Genomic DNA, 19,777 nt, shown 5'->3' on the forward strand with positions numbered 1-19,777 from the left:
AGAAGTGTCAGTGATGTCTTATGTATATGCAGAAGTGTCAGTGATGTCCTATATACATTTACACATAATACATATATGACATATATTGGAAATAACTTATGCAATTAGGAAGTGATTGTTTGAACTTTTAATTTGGATGCACAGTGTGTTATAGGAAGTCTCACATATTCTCCTTGGTAGAGAGACATCAGTGATATAATAACATAGTGGTGGATTATCAACAAAGTCTAATGCTATCTGAGTACAAATAGTTTCATCCCTCATAGGCAAAGCAATAATACAAAATTTTATTCTGCCAATTAGAAGCTGAGAAAATGTCATTTTTTGTGGACACCCCTACTAGTAACATGATAACAGGATAGCTCCATGTTATCATTGGGACGAATTTCTTCAATAGGAGATATGTCCATACATCCCTACCGAGTGCAGCATGTCATTACTATTTCTCTTCACAGCATCAAAAGGATCCTGATCATCATCATCATCATCTATTTTCTCCTCAAATCTAAAGTAAATAAAAATCAACATGATCTATAAGATCGGATTTTATCGCATGCAATTTTACTTTTCGAGAGCATTCTAGGAATAAACAAAGCATGTCAATAATCCAAGAAAGGGATTCAAAGCCCAAGGAATTTCTTAAAAGTTGATGCCATGATATGGCCAACCAAGCAATTACATAAATAAATAACATTCACTTTAAAGCATGTCTTCAGTGAATGCAATTGTTTGCTCACATTCATTAATACAATTAAAACGTCGAAGTTTCATTGCACTTAAATTCAATATTTATATTGTTTATTCTTATCATTATAATAGCTATGTAAAAAAAGTATCAACAGCCATATATATATACCTGTGGCCTGCTGTAGTTGTGATGGCATCAATGCTAGGTGGTGCCTAAAAATGAAGAAGACATATCTGAAATTTACCTTTTTTTCGAAGTCTCTAAAAGTATTATTTACAAAAATTGTAAGTATAAAACAAAGTAAACATTAAGTTGTAGCTGTAAGAAACCCTCTGCTACATTTCTCATAAGTATGTATATGAATTTGGATATCATATAGCAGGTAATTTTCGCAGGAAAATAATTTTGGCATTTTTTAGTGGTCTGTCTAAAAACGCAAAAAAAATACTGTCAAATATGGATTATTGGCCTAAGTCTGTAGTGCACCAATTATTATATGCTACAATTTGCAATGCTAAAATTATTTCCATACATTTTTACTTTAAATTTGCCTAATTTTACACCCAACAAAAATATACACTAAACAGTATGACAGGCTTTCTATCCTTTCATAAGCAGAAACATGCAACTACCACCAACCCTAGCTTTCATTAAGTCAAGCTCAAACCTGTTGAATCATAATGCCTTTGTTTTCAAACAATTCAAAAGCCTTAGACACTGGTCTGGATTTCAGCGGTTTAACAACGGGATCCACCTCCATTTTCTCTGGATCTCTGCACTCAAATGCTTTTATTCTGTTAAATACTGGTAAGGTTTCTTCATTGCTGAAAAAGAAAAATGGGGATTCTGTACATCATTTTACAAAGCCAACAAACAGGCAGAAATTGCCAAATCAGAGGTGAACATATGTATGAAGTATGATGCCAAGTGGCAGACTGCAATTAAGGAGTCATGTGTCATATTCCCAAAGAAACTAAATGATGTAAGTTGGCCTAACCAAAAAATAGAAAATGACCAATAATAAAACTATGGCGAACAATGAAGTTGAAGTTCTTTTTTTGTGTTACTTTCTCCATGACTCTTAGATAATTTAACTGGATGATCATTAACTCATGGGATTTCACGTTGATCCATCCCTTAGTGGATCCGTCCCCTTTTCACCATGACTCTTTGATTATTTAACTGGTATGACCATTAACCCATGGTATTATGATTCCATAATGAACCTTTTAAAATAAATCGTAAATGTAATACCTGCTGTCAGCTTTTTCATGTTTACTATCATCATCTCTTGAGTTATCTGTGAAATCAATATATATAATAATCAATATATGAAGAAACACCAAGTAAAAGATGTAGAGATTTTCTGGATAGGATACAAAAGGTTTATGATCATAACATTTTTTTGGAAGGTTGAACAACACATTTTATCAAACGATCAGTCCAATTTTCAAAATAAATTCTTGTATTAAAATATAAAGAAATGTGATAAGAACAGTAATTGAGATCCTGCACATTAGGTGGTCGGATTCCCATTTTGTTTAAGATTCTCCTAATACTAAGATTAGGAAAGAACTTAAAAATACAGTGAAGAAGTTCATAGGTTAAATTCTCCAGCCTCATTTGAACTTAAATCCCATACCTCCAAGCAAACACTTAAGTTGGATTGTCTCCCCTTATCATGTAAAACCAATCAATTAAAAAAAAAAAAAACGTGTGCCTGTTTATACTTTTATGCCATTTTGCTAAAGAAACACGTGTGCCTGTCTATACTTTTATGCCATTGTGCTAAAGAAACGTGTGCCTGTCTATACTTTTATGCCATTGTGCTAAAAAACGTGTGCCTGTCTATACTTTTATGCCATTGCATGTCTATCCCTTTGTCTATCTGCTATGCATCATGTAAGTCTAGACTTTTTCTAGGTCTGTTTATCTGTCATATATACCTTTGTGTGACTCCTCAGCTTCCGTATCATCCTCATCACCAAACAAATTGTTGGTTATCACGTTAGTTATAGCTTTTTCTATCACCCTATAATAACAAAACAAATAAAAAATTGTCAACTGAACAAAAATCAATGGGTGTACCATCAATTTACTTCAAATGGTCATAAATCTGTATATGAGAACACAATTTAAAGTAACTTTCACCTCAAATGTATATCACTACAAATGAAAAAAAAAGATTGTAATTCTTATGCGTTCTTTGTTGTGTGTGTCTTTTTTCCATGTCAGGTCTTTGTCCCTGGATTGCATTCTTCTGATTATCGCTATAACCTTGGTTCCCTTGATTACTCTTTTAAACGTATAAGCAGCGATAAATTCCCGCATGCAGTCTCCCACTATTTTCACAATTTCTGTGTTTTCTAGATTTACATGTAGATGAAACTCTTTCAGTTTTGATTTATAATGAAATTTTCCTTTCTCTACAGTAAAATCTTAATTTAAGGACTGTTTTTAAGAATTGAACAAGTTCAGTGATATAACCAAATATTGAGCAGTTCATTCTTCTGGAAGCATAAAGTAGTTTATGAAAATGGGTAACTTGTCTGAAAGTTGGTTATGAAAGCTTAAATCAGCCAGGATTATCAGAATTGGCTCCATGAGTAAATTGCAAGTTTAAGCATCACCCAAGGTCTGTAGTATTGTGCAAATTTTTGTAAATGCACACGCTTTTTGGATTATCTCTTTTTGGCATCCTGAAACAGTGATTATATTCCTTAATGCACATCTACATATGATACCCAACCTAACTATAAAATTTCATTAAAATCCTTTGAGTAGTTTAGGAGAAGTTCTGCTTACAAGAAATGTGGACAGATGGACAGATAAATGGAAAAACAGACAGGGTGATTCTGTTTGCAGGGGGTATAAATATAAATTTTCATATTGGATGTTAAAAATGGCCCATTGAAGTTTTGAATATTAGAAAACAAGCCCATTCTCTAATTTTAATACCTATTACTGGAACAGCATAGTTAATATAATAAAACTGTAAAATCCAAGCAACTGTCAAATCCATAAAAAAGAAATTCAGTTTAAGCAATCTTACTTAAGTCCAAGAACAACCATAAAACAAAAGTACTCAGTAGCCCTGGCTATAACATTGTTACCAAACATATTCATTAATCCATATAAGGCTCCTTATTTTGTCTTACTACATTATATCATCAGTATATGTCTTCCTACTACAGACAGCAATCATCAAGTAATTTGTCCAACAGAAAACATTGTTCGCTAAAGGAAAACCTAATTAAATGTGAGTGTCCTGATCAAATTAGATCTTACTGGTCAAGGATAACAAGAGAAAATGTCCTTAGATTTAGTACATTGTTATTGCAGTGGTTCAATTAAGCATGGGTCTAAAGTCTGGGACTCTAATTTTTGACGCAGGACCATTGAAATTTCATTTATCTAGGTCCTATACCTACCATACTTGACATTTACAGTACAAAAAGTCTGGGACATTAAACTCTTGAAAGTAAATTGAAACTCTCATAATAATAATAGAATTTATTTTGACTTCTGCATTATAATGAGCAAGGTATTCTGACTGGAATTCTGGTACCGAAAATCAAAAGAAATCAGTAAAAGAAATATTTCAATACGACTTCACAAACGTCCATTTTATTAGGATTGCACAATTTCCTTCTTATGCGCATAATAACTTATACTTACTTTGAAGTTCTTGCTGACGGTACTGGTGATTCAATAATACTATAGCCTCCATCACTATGAAAAAAAAGTTAATCCATTAAAAACTTATAACAGAAGTGTCATTCTATCAACTACATCAAACTTCACAATTCACGAAGATGTGTATAACTTTCCTACTCATGCACAATATACTTTCTTTGTTTACAATGACTGTCATTAATTCGATTGATTTCAGGATGGAAAACCCCAATCTTATAATATCCCGTCAAAATCGATGTCCAATCAATGAAAAACCAAAGCATTTACTATTTTTAGTATCACAAGTCACTAAAGGCACAACCACAATTAATCATGTTCAGCAAAATCAATACTTGTGAAACTAATGAATGAAAATCAAAAAAGCATGTAAAATACAAATTGAAATAATGTCAATATTCATAATTCATGTATAGAAGTGGCTCATTTTGTTCAATTCATTCTTATTTATTAGTAACATAACCTCTAGGCCTCAGACACTCAGGTCAAAATTGTACATGTTAACAATTAAAGAGACTGGTACAATTGGGTAGAAGATGAAAACAAGCAGGACTTTGCGAAAAAATGGAACACCACAACTAAATTGTACAATGAAAAAGGCCAAAAAATCACGTAAGAAAATTGAACAGTACAGACCCCACTAAAATTGTGGAGATGAACTCGTTAGAAGGAGGGTTAAGTGCCTACAAACGAATAAAACCCCACCACGTACTTAATCTGCCTGTCCAAAGCCAGGAATATGTAGTGCAGTGGTTGTCTTTGTTTTATATGTTCTTTGTTATTTGTTTTACATTTTTTCACTTGAGACGTTTCTTCGCAACAGCCATGAAAACAGTCATGTCTCACCCACTCTTAGTGTAAATGACTAAACAGACTAACTTCAAAAATTGCAAAGTGAACACAAGGTCCTCATTAAACATTGTTTCCCAAAATACGAAATAAAACTTGAAATATGAGATGTATTTCTGATTAGTGCTAATGTACGGACTTCCATCCACAGAAACTGATTAGTTTCCTACTGTGTATCATCAGCTAAGTATTGACATCTCAGAGCCTTTCCTGATGCATATTGGAAATACTTTATATGTCTGAATATCTACTACCCTAAATAAATCTTGAAGTGAATTACCTGTCAAAGCCAGACACCCTACCCCTAAAATAATTAGACTATTTCATTATTGTAAAAGCCTTTAAGAATTTAATAGGAAATGTGATACAAGATATTGAACTACAGCAAGTTACAAAACCAGATACTGCTCAGTGCAATGAAAACTGGGTGTTTTATCAGATTTTAGAATATGTTGGTGAAGACCATGTTACTCATGTAATTTCAAACACAAATCCTGCTAATTTAAGAATGTTAAATATGAAAAACCATCCCCCCAAAAACAATTCTTGCTTGTACCTGTACTAGCTTGTCTAGAACTTGACATTAGTGTTGATGTCAGTCCCTTTTTTTATAAATCAAGTGGTGCAACCAATGTAAAAGAATGCCACATAGGAAATGAAGAGAAAAGCAGTATGTGTAGCCTTCCAGAATGAAAGATGAGACAGCCTTCTGTGTAAACTTGTCATTACTGGGCACATGAATACGTTTGTTACGTTAACCAATGGTTTCATTGAAAAGTTTTCAATAATTTACCTATGGCTACTAATGTGCCAGACAGCTTTCCAGATGACTCTGCCATCACTAATAAGGGACTACATGTACTTGTATGTACATGACCTTGACCAATGATACGAATAGAGGAAGTTTCAGAGGAACTTATTTATCAGGTTCCAGACAATTTGTAATCATTATCTATGACATGAATAGGCAAGTTATTTTGCCATCAAGAATAAAGGCTAAGACAGCGTTACATAAATTTTTGTCACCACTTAATATGCTTGAGACATGGTATGACTATATAAAGGATGTATCAATGTACCTTTTCTATCATAAATAAAAGGAAAAGCAGCTAATTTAATATCTTGTATAACTGAACTTTGACCTTCACTCAAAGTGTTACCAGAGAAAGTAATTATGCCTTAACTTCTTACCTAACCAGAATGTATCATTGAACTTTGACCTTTACTTAAAGTATGACCCAAGGAAATAATGATGTCTTAAATTCTTACCTATCTAGAATAAATGGGGATTCAATCACACCTACTAGCACTCATCATCACTGATCATAGGACAATGTATGTGACTACAACCTATGGAATGATTAGAGAAAGTCTTTTTATTCTTACCTATCCAGGATAATGGGTGATTCTGCAACATGGGACTATGAACATGTCTACAACCTACAGTATGGTAAGAGGAAGTCTTTCTATTCTTACCTATCCAAGATAAAGGGTGATGCAGCTTTACCAGTAAACTCATCATCACTGAACATAGGACTATGAACATGTCTACAACCTAGAATATGGCTAGAGGAAGTCTTTCCATTCTTACCTATCCAAGATAAAGGGTGATGCAGCTTTACCAGTAAACTCATCATCACTGAACATAGGACTATGAACATGTCTACAACCTAGAATATGGCTAGAGGAAGTCTTTCCATTCTTACCTATCCAAGATAAAGGGTGATGCAGCTTTACCAGTAAACTCATCATCACTGAACATAGGACTATGAACATGTCTACAACCTAGAATATGGCTAGAGGAAGTCTTTCCATTCTTACCTATCCAAGATGAAGGGTGATGCAGCTCTACCAGTAAACTCATCATCACTGAACATAGGACTATGCATGTGACTTCGACCTACGGTATGACTAGAGGAAGTTTCGCTATGGTCCACATCTTCTCCGTCTTGGTAATGAACGCTGTCATAATTTTCATGACGAATCTAAAACAAAATACACTCATTTTTGAAAATTCTCAAGAGAGTATGTATGTATGTGATCATATCAACTCATTTTTTTGCAACAGAAAAAAATATGACATATCAAATTAAAAGTACATTGGTTAAAATATTCAATGAATTTCCACTGATGAGAAATGTCTCATTATTTTTCAACCAGACAGATCCTTCTTTCTATCAATACTAGTATAAATTACTGAATACCAGCAGCTGTAGCAAACCTAAGGCAAAAAAAAATATAATATATCTGTTTCCTGCTACCCTACCTACCATAGTTTTTGTACCTACTCTCAACATTCTATGGCCATTTTGGATCAAGCATTTTTAAAGTCTAGACGGTTTCCTAATTAACTCAAGTAAAATGTTTTTGAAAAGTAAAAAAGACTATTATTTTGTTTTGTCTAATTCTAATTTCATTTAAAAATAATGACATCATCAGAGCATATCACTTTTTTTCTCTTTCATTCATTATGATTTTACTTAAAATAACCTGAACACTAGAAATCCTAAACAAATGAATGGTCTTTATACCACGGCTGAATTTAAGCAGTGTTAATAATATACATCAATAACATTTAAGGGATATAAGACAAGTGCAGGAAAAGTATGACCATAAAACAACTTAGTCTAGAACATAAAATACCAATATACATCACTAAGTTTGTAGATAAATGTCTGTCTAATTAACTGAAACTAAATTCTACCAGATTAGATAATCCATTTCTGGATTGGGTGGGTAGTTTTGTAGTTCATTCTACATGGATTTACAGTGAGTATAAATATAGTTAACTTCAGGCAATAGAATGGTGTCTTAATTAAACTTAAATCTATGAAATGAAACGAAGTTTAAATTTCCGTTAATTATCCAGTTAACTAAGACATTTCATCAGGTAATGGTTAATCAATCTGGGGAAGAATTTGTATTTTTTGTATTTTTTGCTTCAATCTTCATTAAGGAGCTGAATTCTTCAAGGAGTCAGGGGGTGGTGGTGATATAAGGGAGGTGTGTAAATTTAAGGACAAAATTAAGTTGATATCTAATGTCATGGACATTGAGTGGTTGGAATCAAACAATATTGAACTTCCTTCATGTACATCTATAAATGATGCTTAACCTTCCTACAATGTATATTCAAAGTCAACAGTGCTATAATGGAGGCCTCCCACATACAAGAGTCAGAGATACGTACAGGATGCTTCCTATTTAACCCCAACTTTATAATGGATATAAAGACTACAATTATCTATGTTGTAAATGATGTGGCACACTTTAGACCTAGAAACATAAATAAGAAGTATGGATGATTGTTGTAAGGAGAGCAAACCATTTCAGGGCCTCTGGAAACTTAAATTTAAATTTGGGATTCAAATCATAAACTGAAGTGCTGAATCAAGCAGTTGGTGTCTTCTGAAATAAATTTTTGCTAAAATGCAAAGGAACACTGTGCTATCATTTTTAGGAAAAGCCTAATGACCTGTGCTGTGCCAGTAAGCACTATGCTATCTGAAATTCATTGGGAGACTGTAAAAATATAAAATGTATAACAGCAATGAAATGTGTAAATATAATGTATAGGACACAGAAATTATGCAAATTAAGCAAAGCATGAGTATAGTAAATGCAATTCAAATTCAACAGACATACAACAAAAGTAAAAGGTCACCAAGAAAAGCTTATTTGATGGTAAACAAGCCCTAAAAGCTTATTTATAAAGTATGCTTGCAAAGCTTAATTTATAAAGTATGCTTGCAAAGCTTAAGTTATAAAATATGCTTGCAAAGCTTATTATTTAAGTTGTGCAGAAGATTTGACAGTGATACACATATTGTACAAGACAAATTTCATCCAAGTGACTCACAAAACCTTCTTATGTGGTGTACATGAATTGATTATATACAACTTTGTTAGGGAAAGTTATTTTTTATAGTAGTCAATACATGTACTAGCATAAAAACAATAAATGTAAAAGCCATTAGGACCCCCATTTTTAGGAGAGAACAATTTGTCACCAAGTCAGAATGTTACCATTAGATTAAATAATATTTTTGTCAATCTTACATAATTCATAAGATATCTAACTTTTGTACTTCAAATCATGTCAAGTGTCTGTTTTACATTCCATATTTATTTTAACAGCACTTAAAACAAAACGGAGATGATTGCTAGGGTCAAAATTCAGCACATTTTAAAATTGTATGTAAACCAGCCCTGAAAATGGCCAAAAAATTCTGCATGACCTTTTAATTTGAAAGTTGTAAATGACAACTTTGCCTATGGATTAAATTTGATGAAGTGTTTTCCATGGTCAAAAGCTATGTATTACAGTTTGAAAAGAACCAGCTTTAGTACCAGCTATGTGGTGTCCAGACTAGTGTATGAATGGACACCAGGACCACTGTATATCCCAAATCCAAGAGCACAGGTGTGATGAAAGATATTATCAATACACAAGAATCTAATTTTTTTTAAAATTCAGAACAAATCAACAGCTGTATCATATTATGCAGGAAAAGATAGATCAATATTTCTATAAAACTTTCCAACGATCAAACAAACTCATCCTATTACGCAAGGGTATGAGTTTTAAATTTCTTTTCCTTTTCAATTAGCTATGAATTTATACTTGTTTTATCAAATCAAAACAAAATTATAAGATTTCTGGTTCTTTTCAATACTTCAAATCATTAATTATCGGTAAATTATTACAATAACTAGTAGACAAGATTCATCACTGCTTTGGAGGGAGAAAGCAGATTTTATTAACTTACAAATTATATTCATATCAGAAGTACATCATAAAGAAGAAATTTGATTCTTAAATAATAAAACAATCAAAACAGACTGTCTATCATCCAACCAAAACAGATTGAGTGAGTCACAAAGATGAAATTAAGGCTATAAAACAGACAAGGAATCGTACCTTCCTTGGTGATGGAACTGGTTTGTCATCAACAAAAACCTTAGGAGGGGGAGGGCGTGGAGGTGGTGGTGTTTTCTGGTTTTTCCTTTGCTGTAAATAATTTCAGATTTAATATTTCTCACAAACATGGCTAAATTCCTCCCAGACCTGATTTTTGGACCAATACTTACATTAGCTTAATTTTTTTTCTATTTCTTCTTTCATACCTGATGTGTATTTCCATAAAAACTAGCTAATTATGCAAATAAGAACAATTCAACATGAGATTAGGTAGCCTAACATGAATAGGTTTGGAATATATCTTTCTTTCCTGCACTCAAGCTCTGTCAGGAGTTTGAAATTACAGTAGCCTAACTGACAACATTTACACTAAGGCTATTTACTGGCACTACATAAAATATGTTCATAAGAAAAACAACTTTTCAGTTAAGTAGCAGTCCCTCAATTTAGCTTTAAATAGCAATGATAATTTTCAATGTTGATCTTATTTTTCAGTCATGTATGAAAGAAAATCTTTATAATCTAGTTTAGGTTGCCATGTGATTTTTTACAGAACATTTTTTAAAATTTTGTTGAATAAAGGGAAATTTTTAACCATTGCATAACAATATTAAAAGAAGTACATAGGTATTTTAAATCAGTTTTTTTTAACACATCTGACTAAAGTGTAATTTTAACAGACAGTCAGACACACAACATTGCAGTTCTTACCCATTGTAATTCAGGAGGATCTTCATTCTCATCCCGAAACAAATTGTCATAATGGTTTATAAATTTGTAGACCACCTGATTAATAGCACCTTGGTCCCTTAAACCTCCAATGCCCTGTCCACACCTGAAAAATACATCAACTGATTCTAGCATGTTGGTCCAATAAACATCACATCCCCTGTCCATCCCTGAAGTACACATCAATTAATTACAGAAATTTGGTCTGTTTAACCTCTCATTCCCTGTCCACACCTGAAATATGCATGTACACAATATTTACAGAACCTTGGTCCATTCAACCTTCAATCCCCTGTCCACACCTGGAATATGCATACAGAAATTACAGGACCTTTGTCCCTAAAACCTCCAATCCCCTGTCCAGCGTCCATACCTTAAAATATGCATACATTAATAAAAACACCTTCATACCTAAAACCTACAATCCCCTGTCCGTACTGCATTATCATCTAGGTATTTAATATGTAATCCAGACAAAACATGAACAGATTTCATTATGACCTGGAACATTCATAGATAAGTCATTTGTATGTGTAATGTTTATCATTACTTGTGTTGTAATACATAGACACACACACATTCTCCTCTGATGCTGAAGTGAATTTCTTACATTTTTTGTTTTAAAGAATAGCTGATGATTAAACTTTCAAAGGATTTTAACCTTCTTATACACAATCCTACCTGAATATATTTGGTCCAAACACTATGGCAAGAGACATAGCTGTCATTTTGTTCTGTTTCTCATGCTTGGTTACTGTGACCAGGAAACCGGACAGAAACTTCAGCAAATTGTAATGCTCTTTGGGTAAGTCGCGCACACACTGTTTGAGCTGATACACACAGGCTTTAGTATCATTCTGGTATGCTGAAAGTACATGTATTACAGAATTTGACCTATAAAACAGTGATGATACAGTAAAAATTTTAAATTGAACTTTTCATTTCCATGGAAATTGGATCTTTTGTTTTCAACCATGGGAACAAAGAAAAGTTCTTTTACAATGCTCAGTTGTTTTTTTTTTCTTCTAGTATAAATTATGTCGGAGTTCACATTCAAATTTCATGTTTCCAGACAGGATCATTCTGGTACTAAATAGATTCCAACACAAGGAACAAAAATATGTCTATTTAAGGTTACCCTACCTATCTTATTTTTTTCTGACTACCCTAACACACTTCATTGGTATTCTTTTGATGAAATGCCAAAATGCTGCTAATCTACCATTTTTTAGTTGAGCACTCTTAAAATCAAGAAATCCTCCCGCAAGTGTCTTAAGGAGGTAGACCTAAGGTAAGGGACATAACTCATGAAATCAGTGATATGTTTGTATAATACTCAATTTCACCAAAGCCTCTCAAGCTTTCATTTGAAGCAGAATAAAATGAATCCAAGTTAATTAGATGCTTACATAAGACTGATGTAAAATGCTGAATACAAACGATCCAATGATTTTTAAGAGTTGTGTCCCTTATCCTAGGTCTACCTCCTTAAAACCTACTTCCTGATTCTAAAAGAGATTGATACTTAAAACTTAACACCTGTCTAATGCAAAAAATTCCTTCCTAAAGTGGTAGACACTGGTTTCACTGCAAAACAATATTTTGGCAAGAACACTTTTTGAGAAAGACTGTTTTTAATTTTAATATATCTTTAGGGGTTGGGAAAGCAAACAATACTTTATTTTTATGTAGTACTACACCTAAGAATCATGAAAAACGTGAATCATGGTTGGAAATCCTACATATTTTTATTTTTGATATTTTGTTAAAAACATTATAGTAAACAGAAATTAAAAAGTGGTTTTTCATATTAACTCTGTTCATAAGAGATATAAATTATATAGAATGTATTGTCGAATTCAAAATAAAGGGACTTAACTCTGTAAATGACAGTTAAATACAGCAGAAATCACTGGATTTTTGTTGTGAATTGTCTCCTAAGAGTACACAGATTAAAATATATTTCATTACATATACCTATAAAGCAACTGAATAACAAAAGTAAAAATTTGTAGTCTTTTCAAAGGTGTATCACATCTTACAGAATTTGCATGATTCTTAGCTGGGGTACTACTTAAAGACTTGAATCATCTTATAATTCAAGGATCATCGATTGTCTTCATATTTTGACCAAAATTAATGCTTACAACTTAATTTTTAGACAATTTCACTTATTCATAGATCCGTCAGTAATCACTCAGTGTAAAACTGCCCCAGGTAAATTAATCACAACACTTGGACAAACATTAAAAACTTTCCAAATTTATTTTAAATGATTCCTCGAGACAACTGAAAGGGGAATAAGTTTACAAATATCCCTACTGCAACTCTGTTGGTAAGTAATATTAATAATAATAACATACCATCCTGAATACTGACAAACTGTTGATTCTTTGCTTCTGGGACAAGTGCCATTGGAAGTTCACGTAAAAACAACTTCAACAATCCAGCCACTGCAGCAATGTCACCATCTTCTTCTAAGTTGGCATCTCCTCGCTGATCAAACTCTGCCTTTATCTTATCCACAATCTTTGAACTACCATTGACCCTAAATATTCCCTCAACATCAATACCTATAACAAAAGATGACTTCAAAAATATTGTTATTTACAAGGCAGGGATCATACAGAAATCATGATTACATTTATTGTATAAATATTGTATTTACAAGGCAGAGATCATACTGAAATCATGATTACATTTATTGTATAAATATTGTATATACAAGGCAAGGATCATACTATAATCATGATTACATTTATTGTATAAATATTGTTATTTACAAGGCAGGGATCACACTGAAATCATGATTACATTTATTGTATAAATACTGTATTTACAAGGCAGGGATCATACTGAAATCATGATCACACTGATATAGTTCAATATCACCAATTTGTCAAGCAGAAGATAGCATGATTGAAAAAAAAAAAAACCCCTCAAAATCCATTGCTAAGCACAAATTTTAAAAGTTATTCATACTACTGGCGAGAAATCATACATGTATGTCCTAGAGGGTGTAACTTGCTCAGTATATTATATATCATAGATTATTAACATAAATTTTCAGCAGCCCCTAAAACTCCTTGTTTTAAACAGTAGGCTACATTAATGTAGCTACTATGTTTAAAACTTATTTCGACATACTTTGATAGAACTTATGGGTGCTAAATTTGGGTTCATATTTCCATATTTTTGATTTTGAATACTCCTTGTACACATATACTTTATTTTTCGGATCTAGAATTTTCTTTTAGTCTTAGGTTCTAAGACTGCTGATAAGAGGTTATTCCTATTTTTGTATTTCTACTTTTTTGGACCAATTTGTGGGGCATTTTCATTTTGATAGGAAATTTAACACAGAGTTTCCTCCCAAATTTTTTGTGGGTTTGTTAGGTAAATAAGGAACAAATAATTCACATCAGTATTTTTCATTTTCACTTAACATAACTACGAGGTTTGCTTTTCCATATTATCATTAGATACTCGTTCGTTATAACCTGATCATAAGATATGGCAGGGACTGAATTTCAGAATTTTTTCCACTAGCTTAATTTAGCAAGTACTGAAAATTTACACTTGCTAAATTTAAGTTTTTGGGGTTATTTCTGGACTTTACCTACATTACATATAGAATTTCACTAGCAAATTTTAGCAAGTGAAAATAATTTCTTCTAGCAAAATGAAATTTCAACTTGCATTTAGCAAGTATTTCCCCTTAAATTCGATCACTGTATGGAACTTTTCTTTCCACTTGATTATAGTTCCTGGTGAGGGTTATACCCTAAAACCACAAAAATCTAAACTTTATAAACTGAAAGTGTGATGTGAAATAGTGTCTCTTTGGCATTTTTCCAAATTTTTGTTTATCAAAAAACAATCTAACAAACAGATACAGGATGTCCATTGTATTTCATAAGGGAAATATTTATGGACCTTATTACATGTTTATACATGCAATTTGGAGGGCAGGTGAATAGATCAACATTATACTAACAACTGCACTTAAGCACATAATACACCCCCCTTTTTTCAGTGCCACAAGTCAAATAACTCGGAAACCAAATTCAAGAATGATGAAATTTTAGAAAAGAGATTACTTCAATGAAGACTTACATCAAACCTAAATATTTTCAAAATCCCTTGACTGACTGATAATAAAGCATTTATTGGGACCATATTATCTATGGGACCATGCATCTATTATCACATTACAACAGATAATAACCATTTAAATCTGAAATTAAAGAGGGGCTTATTCTCAATATTTATTCCCAACCAATACATAAACTCTATTTGTTAAACATAATTCTTTTCATGAAAGTTAAGTTAAACTGATGAAAACTTTAAGCATGATCTTCATAAAGACTTATACTTATAATCTCTCATCAAGAATCCTGAAGTACCTTCTTATAAACAGAATAATCTTTCGACCAACATTGAAGTAAAATATATAGACTTAAAATTTTTTTTATTGCAGAACCAACACTTAAGTAAAATATATAGAAATTTACAAAGGTTAGGAAAGACGGAAGTTAAATCAACAGTATAATTTTAGAAACAACGCAAATCAATGGTGTGACACAACTACTCCATTACAGAAATAGATACTGAGAATAATGAATATCGTAGATATGGGAAATAAGTAATTTGTTGACACTACAATACTAACCTTTTTCAGAAATGGTCTCACAAATCTTCATGACAACAAAAGGCACTTTATACTTATTTCCTTCCCTTGCCAACAATTCATCCAAATGAACTCCGAATGTCTTGTTGGCATTAGAATAGACTTTTTTCCTAGTACCAGGACTGAGTAACTTTTTCATCTTATCCATGGAACCATTTATTGTAATACCCTTTGTCTGCAACGAAGAGGAAATAAAAAGATACATATATATAATGTTTATGTTTCATTTGTACATATAATTTAGCTCTTAATGTCAGAGATGTCAGTAGTATTTTAAGTACCATGAAAAAAAAAGAAAAAAAAAAGAAAAAGTAGACTGATGAAAATTTTGCAAGATCTTACCCATTTTTTGAAAACAGAGTATCCGTCAAAAGATGAGCGAGTAGCCGTCTATGTTGCCACTTCACAGCTTCTATTGAAATCTCTTAATGTTAACAATTTGCTGTTTCATCTCATTGGAAATAGTTATGCTAAAGATCAACCGTAAACTTAAATATAATTTTGATTAGAATAAAACCCTCTAACAACAAAATGTACAGTACATACTGTACCACCAATTAAAAGTGCTTTAATAACATTTACAAGATAAATTACCTCTTAGGAAGAAGGCGAGATATTACCATTCAATACTTGTATTTAAGAACTATACAAAATAAACAGTTACAACATCATTGGTCTTGGTAACAAAATTTCCAACTTTGTGGAACATCATGTTAAAGTTCGCTAACTGGATATTTTCTTTTATTCATAAAAATTACAATTTCAAGTAAATAATTATAGTTCTAAACAGAGAATACAACAACCATTATAAAAGTTGGCAGTAATGCAAAATAATTATAAGTTATATCTGCAAAAGTACTCATGGGATTTTCATTTTCTGTGATTTATGAAATACACCTACAGTTAAGATATACATATGTACTCGCACAATACTATAAAATTATTTAACTTAATATTTCTTTACAACCCACCTGAAAAGGGCTAATTAAGACAGCAAAAAAGTGACATTATGCCAAGAAAAATACCAACTGAATTATATTTGTTCTCCTAATACATTCTAATATGTTATGTATGTAAAAGTTGAACAGTATGAAAATGTACAATATTGAGAATGACCAATCTCAATAACGGTAAACAATCTCTAAAAACAGTAAGTTAAATGTGATAGTGCTAGGTATACCCCCACTCACACAAGAACTTGGCATTGGTTTATTCTTTTTTTTTTTTTGGTGTTCGAAGTCCCTTCAAGGAGGTAGACCTAAGGAGAGATACAACTCTTAAAAATCAATGGAATGTTTGTATTCATCATTTTACATCAATCTTATGTAAGCATCTAATTAACTTGGATACATTTTATTCTGCTTCAAATGAAAGCTTGATAGGCTTTGGTGAAATAGAATATGATATTAACATATCACTGATTTCATTAGTTATGCCCCTTACGCTAAGTCTACCTCCTTAAATCTCAAATGAAATAGCCACAAACAATCAAAATTGTAAAACAGCTTCCTTTTGTAAGAGAATGACATAATGAACATGTATAAGATTAAAGACAAATATTTTTCCAAAATTTCGTTTGATCCATGTTTTTGATTTGTCATACATGTGGATGAATGGCTGAGAGCTGTATACCACAATATATAAAAGTGAAAAAAAAATAACAACAGTTCCTTCCCCTTTTAGCTACCCTACTTTAATGATTATGGGTATGTAAAATATAAGTATGGAAAGTGTCTTATCTCTCATAAAATAAACAAATAATCCTATGGAGTGTATCACTTGATTTAAAAATCAATCCTAATTCTATGGAAAGGCAATAAAAATCTTTCAAGAAGGGCTTTCATAAAAGATGATTATGGTTGCATAGAAAAATAAACTTACAACATATAAAACTTCAAAGCAGATACATGTACTTGTATTTTTCTCCCTTTTGAGACAAGAGCAAATGTATTCCTATTTTAAGACATTTGGATTTTTTACACATGACTTTAGTGACGTTTTAATAAGCCATTTTAGGACGTCTTGTGAATTTCAATTGATTGGTTGTTGGGGTTTAACGTCCGAGCAGCAATATTTCAGCTATATTCTGACAAATGAATTTCAGGCAGGACAGTGAGAATTGGTGTACTTTTCCTAGATTTAACATGACAAGTAAGAAAAAAATTCAATACCATAAAAAAAAAAAAAAGCAAGACTTTATAATAGCAGTTGGCCTCAGGTAAGATAATTTGACAAACTTCAGTCAAAGATTTTGAAATCTTCAGCTTGAGTGTCAGATTTTTCTGTCGTTATTCAAAACCCCATGAAAGTTAAACATGAAGTTGCATATATAATCATGCTAAGTATAACCCCAATGAAAAATGGCCGTTCCACAAAAGAGAAAGATGATATTGATATCGGACAGCAACCAAAATTATTTACAATGTATTGCCAATCTACATAAAGCCATGTATACATCTTATTTGAAATTCGTCCATCCATTGAGAGCAGAGGTAATTGTGTAGAAAAAATACGAAAATATCTGCCTAGTAAAAAAATAAAATTAAAAAGATAAATTAAAAATTTATTTCCCCATGAGAAATCTAGAAATAACTGACTTCATGATAACCATTTAAAGTCATACAGGTGGTCAATTAATTAGAAAAGAAAAGGTCATAATTTGACTTTTTTTTTAAACAAGGAAGTAAATACAAACAAATTTAGACCTATTACTTCATCAGAGAAGCATCAACATACGCTTCTATTCATAGAAATCAACATCAATAAAAATTTCTTCCCTCTAGTAAGAAATTTATCCCCTCCCTCCCCCCCCCCAAAAAAAAAACACCAGATTAATTTTCTCACACACATATATATGTTTTACAATAAGATAAGTGATTAAAAACCATAACAATAACAGTATTGACAGAAAATTATATATCTCATGTTGCTTTAAGGGTGAATGCTACTATTCACAAAATTCTCAAAGCCAGTGGCTGATCCAAAGTGGGGTGCAAAGGGTTGGTACAACCGCACCCTACTTTTTATTGGAAATTTTGTCATTTTCATTTGTAAAATTGATAAAAACTGGCAAATAATGTCCTAGCACCCACCCTTTCTCTGAAGAACCCTGGCTTGCACCCCTCCTTTTCAAAGTGTCTGGATCCGGCCCTGCAAAACACTTTTTAACACTAACAAGATATTTACGGTAAAACAAAGGAATTTGTAATACTACAAAACCTATCCTTTAACTATGTAGGAAGCAATAAAACAAAAGGTCAAAATCAGTACTAATAAGTAAAATACAAGAACTAATAAGTAAAATACAAACTATTGGATCGCATCCAATAACATCATTCCCCATGAAACATTGTAATTTCTTACATCATATGTGTAAATATTTTATATCATTCTCACAGTCTCCTGTTATTTTTTTCACTATATATATCAATAATTCATATATGCCAACTTTTTTTTCTGGAGATTTGTCAGCTAGCATAGTATACTAGTAAATATTGTCATATATATAAGCATTAAGCAAATATCAAGATCCCTGCACAGATTCAAGGAAGAGAAGGAATAACTAGCATATGCCCCCTAATTTAAAATCTTCATATTTTTATTATCAGTCCCAATGAAAACTACATGTGTCACTATTTTTTTATGCCACCCCATCTTACTTGAAACCCCAAATCCACCCATGTGCCTTGAATACAACTCAAATTAAGACAAATAAAATAATAAGGTATCAACCAAAGGTTTTTGTTTTTATTTTTTTTTAATGCAAATTAAGATTTTCCTCAAAATTAATAAGCTAAAATTTGAGTAAGGAAGAATTTGAGAAACAATTCAATTTGAGATTTCCTATGAAACCAGGCCAAGGAAACAAAATCAAAGAGATTAGAACCAGTCATCATTACAATAAAGATATTTTAATTCCATTATCTTTATGATCTACGCTGTGAAGAGCTTCTCTAAATAAAGGAAATTGATTGATTGATTATGGTGTAATGTCCTATGGAAGATATTTCACACATTTCAGGACAAGAACGATTGACCAATAAAACAGATCCTGCTTTGTACTAGTCAGACACAACCAACTGGATCTTTATTTGTGCCAGCTCACAGAAGCAACAGCCCAGAGGTAGGCATGCCACCCAATTCGGGCACATTATTCTGACTGCAAGCAAACCAGTCTTCACTATGATCCCTTAATATCATGCGCTTG

The 19,777-nt window shown here is 32.1% G+C and overlaps 1 protein-coding gene across 7 annotated transcripts in view; it reads right to left on the reverse strand.

Annotated features, from left to right (window-relative positions):
- Positions 1-19,777, reverse strand: part of LOC148619913 (protein FAM13A-like) — a 49,173-nt gene that overhangs the window by 14,167 nt on the left and 15,229 nt on the right. For 6 of the 7 annotated variants that reach the window (XM_088580326.1, XM_088580322.1, XM_088580320.1 and 3 more), the window contains 12 exons: positions 15,553-15,745; positions 13,244-13,453; positions 11,562-11,745; positions 10,863-10,986; positions 10,152-10,241; positions 7,052-7,215; positions 4,367-4,420; positions 2,635-2,720; positions 1,943-1,988; positions 1,356-1,512; positions 857-900; positions 421-505 (listed from right to left, as the gene is read on the reverse strand). In XM_088580326.1, the coding sequence (XP_088436452.1) occupies positions 421-505; positions 857-900; positions 1,356-1,512; positions 1,943-1,988; positions 2,635-2,720; positions 4,367-4,420; positions 7,052-7,215; positions 10,152-10,241; positions 10,863-10,986; positions 11,562-11,745; positions 13,244-13,453; positions 15,553-15,745 (1,437 nt within the window). The remainder of the gene's footprint in view (positions 1-420; positions 506-856; positions 901-1,355; positions 1,513-1,942; positions 1,989-2,634; positions 2,721-4,366; positions 4,421-7,051; positions 7,216-10,151; positions 10,242-10,862; positions 10,987-11,561; positions 11,746-13,243; positions 13,454-15,552; positions 15,746-19,777) is intronic. The other variant, XM_088580324.1, reaches the window with a different exon arrangement.

The sequence above is a fragment of the Perna viridis genome, chromosome 4 (assembly GCF_037379345.1).
Source record: "Perna viridis isolate PV_CMFRI_1.1 ecotype Kerala chromosome 4, ASM3737934v1, whole genome shotgun sequence".
NCBI lineage: Eukaryota > Metazoa > Mollusca > Bivalvia > Mytilida > Mytilidae > Perna > Perna viridis.